Raw genomic sequence first — 10,051 nt, 5'->3', positions numbered from 1 at the left:
CTGGCCACCTCAGGTGAAGAATGAAGAGGACTGGCGTGGGCTCAGGAATGTAAACCATCTAGATATTATTGTTGAGTAATCAGGTTTAGGTAAGGGTGTTAAGGGACCTCTCTTAGCTAGGCTTATATTTGTAAATTATAAATATATTCATGCTAAAAAATTTGTCAGATTTTTTTTATTAAATTTGAGCTGTTTTCCTTTCATCAATAGGTTATTATCCCAAAGCTCTGCTCTAATGAAGACGAGTCAGTGACCCGATGTCTACAAGACACCTTATAATCACCACAAAAATGAGCATTTAAATGATTTGATTTAAATGATTTAATTAAGCGTGAGTTGTGCGAGAACACACATTTCTTAAACAAAAATACATTCCTTACTTTTCACATCAGTGACTGCAGTATTATAATAATAACAATATTAATATTATTAGTGAATGCATTATTTTTGTGTGGGTTATAAATGGGCGAAAGAAATAACTTAATATAGATCAAGGAAATCAGGACAGTCATGTTCGTTTAAAGAAATTAAAAAAAAAACAAAACTTAGATCACAAGGATTAAATAATAATAATAATAATAAAAAAAAAATACCAAGCATCCAATTTAATGTTAAATAGATTATGACAGCTGAAAAAAATGCGAATGTTCACTATCAGGGGCAGACAGTGTTTAAATGCTAAAGAAAACCTGTGGTGATCTCGGCAGTAAATCAGTTATCATATTCATAGATAATGCCGATAATCCTCTCCTCTGGCTATAATTTATCAGCACCAGGATTAATCATTTACTTAAAAGTGATATTTTAAAAATATTTTACTATTACTAAAAAAATTCCAGGAAAAATAAACAACCAGCCTTATAATATTTTATTAGTCAATTGAGTTGAGAATTGTTTTTAAATCAAGCAAGATTTTGAAATTACTTTTGTAAAAATTTTGTAATTTTTGAAAATACCCAAAATGTGCCTGGAGAATCTGATATTAGTCTTTCAAACATCTAATACATAAAACAGCTAAACATTTTACATTTTGGATGAAAAGACCTCATTAAGGGTGTTTATCCCTGCTAAATATCTGACTATACATGTGTTGATTAAATCTACCTGGATCCTTGAAAATGAAACACATTGCTCAAATCAATACATTAAAAACAACAAACAGTTCCAAGACATGTTTGGGATAAAATGGCTGTCGATAACAGTGAGAAAGTAAGTATGGAGAATATGAGAAGGGAGTGAAGGGCTGAGGGTGAGACCAAGTAGCACTTCCAGCCCGTGTTTGCCCAGGAAGGGCTTCAGTTGTTTGCTCAGAGTTAAACACAGCAGCCTGGTCACCAGATGTGGCCGTCTGCTCCAGTCACCCGTTGGCCAGTCAGATCACAGTACGGACACTGCCTGTGCCCACCTTCTTCCTCAAGACGTCTACCAACCGTTCCAACCTGCACGGTGGGGTAGGGGGTGTGGGTGGAGTAAAAAATAGATGATGGAAGTCTTAACAGAACTGGTGTTCTTATTGACACAAGAGTTTATTTAAAAGGGGGGAAATAGGGACACGTAGCTTTTTCAATATTGATGTCATATAAAGATCTTTTTTTAATATCTTATATTTTAAACTTTCTCTACATTTCTGACCTCAGTATTTAGAAGGTTCAGTAGCTTAGTGAACATAGTAGCTATATACAGAAAACAATGTGGAAGAGTAAACTTTACTTTTGTGTTTGATGTAGTGACACCACATTTGCTCCCCTTCTCATAAATTTCTCAAGTGTTTTCTCCAAAAGAAAAAAAAGTTTTAAGGTAAACATTAGATTTTAGGCACAAGAACAATTTATTACATACTACAATAAAAAATATCCAAAGTACTATAGAAGAAATGTGTGGGGAAAAAAAGCATCTTTTCAAACAAGTCATCTTCTCAGTAAAATAAATACATATATTTTCTGGTCAATAATGATCCCAAACTCAGAGGTCAGTAGTTATTTTCACATTTGTCTGTGTGAAAACTGCCATCTGGTACGTACTTATCAAGAAGCTGAATTCAATTTCTATATAGATTTTAGGCAGATAGACCAACTTCCAAACTCAAGCAAAGTATTAGAGTAGCAAACTAATAAAAGTGGCTGTGTTTGGGCATGGCTACTCAGCTTGCTCTTGCTTATCTCAGAGCATATGGGAGTGGTCTGACCCAAGCCTTGTTTCTTTAGTAGCCTCCACCTGTTTTCTCCACCCCGGAGATTTGAGCATTGTTACTGGAACTTAAACAATCTGTGAGTATACACAGTTTCTATAGACAGTCAAATAAAACTTCCTAAGCAATAGTATGTCAACTAAGAAAAGGAAAAATCACTAAAACACAGACAAATTCATGAAAGGTAACTCTTGCTAAAGGCAACACTTGCATACATCATATACTACACCTGACACACAAATATATGAAAAGCAATACAGAAACTATTTTTTTCTTATTACTACTTTCAAAACACATACAACATACACCATCACATCATGCAATTTGTCTACTTAAATATATTCGTTAGGCACTATGTTATGTTTTCTAAATGAGCAGGTCAGCAGCAAAATGTCCAAGGCATGCTGGTATGCTGTCTGGGATTTGGAAACACTGAGTGGCAAATAAACCCAAACATACATGCTGGGAAAAAGCCAGAAAAAAAATGTAAATCCTGATGAAGAATTCAGAGAAGCAAAAACCAACAATTACAGCTCCAACAAGATGAAGTAAACAGCAACCTTGCATAAATACATAATAAATAAAAACAGCACTGTATTTTCTATAATGTGTGAAAATATGTACCGGGGGAAAAATGTGCAATAACTGTTAAGTCAGTTCTAATACCTCTAACTGAATACTTTATTCCAAAAATCTGAATTAGCATTAGCAGTACAGCTGAAACTGAAGGGTGGTTCCAAACTTTGGTGCATATAAAAAGTAAGTGGAACTGAGATCTGGTATTATAATTTGATGGAAGTATAAATAAAGTGGCATAATGTTAATGCCAAAGCAAATCCATAAGATCTGGCAATGGATCAGTAGTTCTGGGGTATAGACAAGAAGGGTTTCAATTCAAGTCCTAGCATTTCCTGACAGCCACTTTTGGGCCCTTGAACAAGGCCACTTGTGTAACTGAGCCTTTAGGACACAAACATTGAATCATCTTTATATTATTAGAGTTAAAAAACCTTATAGAAAATAGAAAAAAGTGCTCTGTCTGCATAATTACAAAAAAAAAAAAAAAAAGCAATACCGCATTTATTTATATAAAGCATAAATTCCAATAAAATAATATATCTGATATTTGCAGTATTCTCATCATTATGGATTAATTAGAGCAAAACCAAGATCATATTATACTGCTGATGTTCACACAGCAGCCATCTAGCCAAACTCCTAATGAGACATCCCAGCCACAGCCCATTTGTGGTGCAGGTAGTCGATGAAAAGGGACTTTGTGAGATTCTCATGGTCAAGTTTAATTCAGCAGGCCATCAGACTTGTCAAACAAATCAGGCTCATTCCCTCCATCAATGGAAGCTGTAAGGCCAGCACTCAGGTGCCACATTCTGGGCCTGATCAGTGCTTCCTTCCCCCAGTATAATGTGCTGCCTCAGCCTTGCATTCTTCTCACTGTTGTGTGACGAGGCCCACGTCAGTGCTGCTTCCTACAGCCGACTGGACTCCACCGGCTGTGGCGGATCCATCAGCATGTCAGCTAGCATTCTGGTGTGAGCAATTCATATCCCCAACCATGAGCCACTGTCTGCCCTGTACATTCAAGCTACTGGCCCTGTCTGTCTCAGTCTCTCTTAACATCCAGCCTGTGAAATATGTAACTTTCCCTTTTCTCCCAGCCATACCCCCTCTGAGCCTCAGGCCTCTTCTTTGGCCAGCAAAACTATAGTTGGAAAAAAGAAGAGGGAGTCTGATCCAGAGTGTGGCCACTACACAGCGTCTGGCAATGAGCAGGCTTAAGCCAGGATGCTGGCACTGATTCAGAATTCAGGGAAATAAATAACATGACGGTTCTCAGAATGTGAGGAACTTGCTTGTTTCTACTTCCAGTAATATGGCACAACACAGTGGTGAGACAGATGTTCCCTTTACAGCAATAACTGTGATTCACACATAGTTGAACCTTGCACTGTGGACATGGCTGGGTCATGCCTCTAAATCAGTGTGTAAATGCAAACAGACAAGTAAGGCAGGCCACACTGGACTCAGCACTGTGCACGTAAAATGGCAGGTAAAAGCACAATATAAGACAGATAAGCGTATTTCCTACAGTTCATCTTTAAGACCTTTATTGTGCTACACTCTAATAAAGCATTATTATATGGGCAACCAATATGTGCTACAAAACTCATCTATTGATTGAAATATTGAAAACTTAGCACACGAATTGAGGTGTTAAAAAAACAGCATTAGGGTGGGCATGGCTGTGTACATCAGGGGTCTAAAGTCCCACATTAGCGAGTAGTGTGTGTGATGTTGCCACAGGAAAAAAGGGCTATTTCAGAGCCCCCTGTTTAAACACAACACTAAAGTTCCCTCTTTTTCAGGCTTCTCATGCTGATGCTGGGTGATGGGGGTTCTCTCAGGGTTTTGAGCACCCCCTCAGCTTTGCATCCCCACCCCCCAGTTCGTTAATTCATCGTGTAAATAGATCAGCAGGCCAAGCCATGTTTGCTTTTCGCGGGGAGCCCCGGTGTGAGAGAGAGGAGTAGTGAGAGGGGGAGAAAGAGAGAGAGAGAGGCAGAAACTCACAGAAGCAGGCTATAGATATTGTAGAAACAAGAGCAATAGTGCAAGGCATTACAGTGGACTGTAAAATGAGCTTCACAATGTAAATGTATGAATTTCCATTTGCATTTAATAACTCTTTCTAATACTTTTTCCTTTCTATAAAAAGTACCTGTATAATCACTGCTTTATAATAATCTTAGTCTAACAACAAAATAATTGTTTTTAAATGTATTTACCAAAGAAAAGCTATATGTAAAAAGACGTCTATTTAACATTTATGGAAACACTCTCAGGTGTTAAGGATTTTTAATGGTTAGTTGTTTTCTGCCTCAAGAAAGTTTATGAGTGACAATGTTGCCATTTCCAGTTTCTTGTCCACAAGACAAGTTGTGTAGGCAGAAAATCAGAGACTTGTAAGAGAATGACCAGTTCCTGTAACGTAAGTGACAACAGGAACTAACTTACCTTACAAATGTTTACCAACATTAACAGTTACTGCATGTAATTGTTTAATACATTTACATTTTTTGGAACTGACAACTTTCTGTGAGAGGAATAAAATATTCCAGGACTGGCAGTTATTGTAAAATAATCACCTGCCTTTGTGTTCACATTATCATGAACCAGTGGGAACTGTCCTTACTTATTTAATGCATTTCAGTTTCAAACATACACATATTTCCACATACATACTTAATTCAAATGACAAAACTTATTTTAAAGACTAAAGCGTTCACTGGTAAGCTCATTACAAAAGCAAAAATGGTGTTCTTCTGGTTGTACTTACTTGTGCACTTTTTCATTGGCCTCTCTTTCAGACTCCTGTGCCACACGAAGTTGAGTCTGAGTGCTCTGTAGCTCTGAGGTGAGATGCTGCACATGGCTCAGCAGATTCTGTCCTTGAGCTGTGCTGCTTTCCTTAACAAAGGTGGGAGAGGACAAGCATGGGGTCTCCTTCCTATTGGACTCATCCGTTTGGCTCTGCTGTGCACTGAGTCACAAATCAAGCAATCAATGTATAAGAATAAGTATTCAGCACTTTATCCACCTAGACCTCAAATTAAAGGACTAAGTTCAGGCAGATAGAGAGATCGACAAAGTAAAACACACACATATCTGTGTGTGTGTGTGTGTGTAAATGCACACAAATTTGTTACTAATATTTTCAGAAAAGATCAAAGCATAAACATTGTTCAACCACGCACCTAAGGGTTTGTCTCTTGGTTCCTTCACAGCACCACATACAGTATGACAACGGCCAAAACCATACCAAAGTTCCTTACACAAACACACAACTTGACCCATACAATGAGAGCATGCTCCAGTTTATCTGCAGGTGAGAAATGGAACTCTGTATCAACACTGTAAGCCAACTGACATATCTAATATTGGAACAGAAGGTCGGTACATGAGACAATATCTGGGGGTAATAATGCAGCAGAATGGCGGTGGAATACATTATAGTTTTGCCCGCATCACTGTGCTGTAGCACACACACACTTCAGTTTCACATAGATAATAGGCATTTTTCAATGAGAGACAAGAAACAGAAAAATGAATGGGTTAGAAGGGAGAAAAATATGGAGAAATATTCAGACTCAGCTAACATGGCAATTAATTTCAAATCAGTTTTCTCAGGAAAAATACCAACATACATTTGTACAACAGCTAAAAACTCTTGCAATAGTTACCTACTTCCTGCATTAAATGACATCAATCATCCAGAGTCACAATAAATAACAAAAAGAAACGATGCTGTAGCCTAGTGGTTAAGGTGTTGGACTACCAATTGGAAGGTTGTGAGTTTGATTCCCATGTCCACCAGGCTGCCACTGCTGGGCCCATGAGCAAGGCCCTTAACCTTCAATTGCTCAGAGATAAAAATGTAAGTCACTCTGGATAAGGGCGTCTGCTAAATGCTGTAAATGTAAATGGGTAATGTAAAATAAAGCACCATGCAGAAAATAACAGGAATAGCTTGCCTTTTTCAAGATAGGCATATAAAAAGCATGTGGTACTACTGTCAGTTACAGGTCTTTTATTATGTGATATATGTCATTAATAACCTAGGCAGGTGGAAGACCCAAAATAAACAGAAAAACCTCATCACATAATATGCCTAATAATGGGACACTGTTAGAAAACAATGCAAGCTAATCCTCTCTTTTCTGCTTCAACTACAGAGGTCTGCTGTGGTTTTCCTGACAGAATGAAGCTAGATTGATTGCCACTGGTCTTTGTCATTTAGCCTCGACATTGTGTGTGTTTTTGCCTTAATGTCATATTACTCATTCTGTCCTCTTGTCCTTCTAATTAGTTTCAAAGAGGTTTCCATGTCATGCTTCTCCTTTGCTTTTTTGAAAGCAAGAGGCAATCAATTCTGATGTGATATTGATAGCCAAGGAAGTGATGTAAAGTTGTGTGCTTTGTTTAATTAAATGCAAACATATTGGGTACGAAGGTCCAATGACAGTGACAAACAAGGGCAGAGAAGCAATGCCTACGATGGATTATCTTATCTTATCCTCCCCCAACTCTCACCCACAAACATGTACACTCGACTCAGTTTCCTCTCCACGCCAGCCCCCTTTCCCAGTGTTTTATGAGAATTCATTAAATGTAATTAAATAAATAATCCTTAAATGGTTCCAAGCCTGTTTGGTTTAGTCGGGGGGAAGCCTGCTATCCGTACAAGTGAGTAGCACAAACAGGCTGTTCAATGAGGACCAGAAGAGATACACAGCAGACTGACCACACAGGTTCCCACTGGCTGCTAAAGGAACAAAAGGAAATTTTCAGGTAACAACAGGTTGCACAAAGCTCTATATATGATGTTCTGAATTGCACTACATGCAAACATCTATGCAAGTTCAACTAAAAATAGCTTAAAATAGTACAACACATTTTAGTTCCGCAGAAGTAACGAAGTAATCAGCACACCAGTTTATACAGCTCCTGTTTTGTTCTTATCTGTGATATGTCAGTGTGTGCCTGTCTACACCTGCCTAAGGTTTAATGGCTTGTGTGTGCGTTGCTCTAATTTCTGTATGGACCGGCAGACATCAGGTCTAGCACTGTGTAAAACATTAACCAGAATCATAAGATAACTAATCAAAGGGGCCGGATCCCAATGAACCTGCCTCTACGACTGTGGAAACGGGTTAAATATTAACATCAGAACAACATGGTATCCAAAAGCCTATGTAAAATTGCCTTTAACAGAGAATTACCTGCAGCAAACCTTTTTTTTTAAAGTAAATGCAAGCAGAGAGAGAGAGAGAGAGAGAGAGAGAGAGAGAGAGAGAGAGAGAGAGAGAGAGCGCCACCTCTTTAAGTGCAGGTATCCACAGCAACCTTCACTGGACAGAAACCAACATGTAGCCACACCTCATCCTCAGCCCCTCCTCATAAGCCATATATCACTCCAACAGCTCTTGATATAAAAGCAATGATGGTCTCTTATACACACAATTTCAACACACACCACCTCTAGCAGCGCTCACCTCCCAGTATATATAGCAGTCTAACGTTTTGACAGAAAAAAAGCAGAGGCACTGCTGTGAGTTTTGAATTAGTGTTCTGATATTTTTCTCCTCAGTGGAGCTCACTTGCTGAGAGGCATTCTAGAAAATCCACAAAATATATTTTGTAGCACAGAATGGAAAAGGAAACAAATACAGACATATACTGAGACCAATTCCTGTTTTTGTTCCATTTCTCTGGCATACAGAAAATATATTTTTTTCCCTTAGCATAACTAACCAGTCTAGCATAGATGTTGGTGTGTAATGATGTGTGTACTTTGTATTTTTAAATAAGTAAATTATTAATTATTTCAAATCCAGAGCTTTAAGGAAATAACCATCTAATTACCTTTTGGCCAAATAACTTCCGCTTTAAGTCTAATGCCACAGCATTGTATATACAGTGTATAAAGCCATGTATGCTGTGCTGAGGTGTTGACAGACTGGGGTGTTGCTCTCTCTAATGATGACTGATCTCTGGGGAGACGGACCGTATGGGGACCAGGGTGTTAATCCATGTCCAGACCAGCTCTGACTCCCTCTGCTCCTGGCTTACACTCAAACAAAGCACCTTATACTTGCACAAAGCCTGACCTCCAATGACATCGCATCAAACCAAACTGGCTGCACAAAATCACCTCAGTGTTGTTCTTAACTGTATAGTTATGGGTAAAGCAGATGGTGTGCCAAAGCCAAAGGTTCACAGCACTGACATTCCATCTTGCATGTACTCATCTATTCTCTGGCCTTTCATCTGACTTGAACTGTCTGTTATAATAAAAGGCACAATGGAGCTGGCCGACCAATCCTGAGAGCAAACAACATCTTCTGGCCTTTGTTGGGCCTGGAATTCTCCATTTAAAGGTCCAACCCCAAAGCCACATTGAAACAGGGGGTTCAGTCCTGCTCCTGCTCCCTATCACAATGCAGATTGTGTGACTGAGTACAATGTCTAGCTGCTCCTCTTCTAGAACAGACAAAATTGCTTGAGGGTTTGCATGAACAGCCGCATCTTTGCAAATACAGGTACACTCTGAATTGAAAAAAAAAAAAAATCCTTGAAGGAAAAGGATGCGTCTCCTTAGAACAGGATACAGCTTCCCAAACCAGAAGGACCAGTTTAGGAGCCAAATGTATTTATCTTCTTTCAATCTTCAACTGGCTGACAGGTAAAACACAAGTATATGACGCGAATACTTGATGAACAGTCTAGATATGTGGGTGTCTATCTTAGTGAACCAATTTCAGATCTTGATTCTGCTTCAGAGTCCTACACAAAAGTCTCAAATATGTACTTGTATGCATGGTACCAGGGGCCAAAACAATCTGAGTCAAGGTGCTAGTCAACTGTCTGTGGTCAAGGTTCCAAACAACAGAATAAAGCAGCAATAATAATAATAACCCAAGGGGGGCACGGTGGCTTAGTGGTTAGCACGTTCGCCTCACACCTTCAGGGTCGGGGTTCGATTCCCGCCTCCACCTTGTGTGTGTGGAGTTTGCATGTTCTCCCCGTGCCTCGGGGGTTTCCTCCGGGTACTCCGGTTTCCTCCCCCAGTCCAAAGACATGCATGGTAGGTTGATTGGCATCTCTGTAAAATTGTCCATAGTGTGTGATTGCGTGAGTGAATAAGTGTGTGTGTGTGTGCCCTGCGCTGGGTTGGCACTCCGTCCAGGGTGTATCCTGCCTTGATGCCCGATGACGCCTGAGATGAGGCTCCCTGTGACCCGAGGTAGTTCGGATAAGCGGTAGAAGATGAATGAATAATAA

The 10,051-nt window shown here is 39.2% G+C and overlaps 1 protein-coding gene across 3 annotated transcripts in view; it reads right to left on the bottom strand.

Annotated features, from left to right (window-relative positions):
* Positions 1 to 306: 306 nt before the first annotated feature.
* mipol1 (mirror-image polydactyly 1) overlaps positions 307 to 10,051 on the bottom strand; it is a 43,285-nt gene continuing 33,540 nt past the window's right edge. For 2 of the 3 annotated variants that reach the window (XM_060879653.1, XM_060879652.1), the window contains exons 13-14: positions 5,547 to 5,750; positions 307 to 1,439 (exon numbers count right to left, since the gene is read on the bottom strand). In XM_060879653.1, coding sequence (XP_060735636.1) covers positions 1,373 to 1,439; positions 5,547 to 5,750 — 271 coding nt within the window. In that variant the 3' untranslated portion in view covers positions 307 to 1,372. The remainder of the gene's footprint in view (positions 1,440 to 5,546; positions 5,751 to 10,051) is intronic. The other variant, XM_060879654.1, reaches the window with a different exon arrangement.

Source organism: Tachysurus vachellii, chromosome 10, assembly GCF_030014155.1.
Source record: "Tachysurus vachellii isolate PV-2020 chromosome 10, HZAU_Pvac_v1, whole genome shotgun sequence".
In the NCBI taxonomy this organism is placed as follows: domain Eukaryota; kingdom Metazoa; phylum Chordata; class Actinopteri; order Siluriformes; family Bagridae; genus Tachysurus; species Tachysurus vachellii.
Note: the sequence above shows the minus strand (reverse complement) of the source record. Positions and strands in the feature narration are given on the sequence as shown.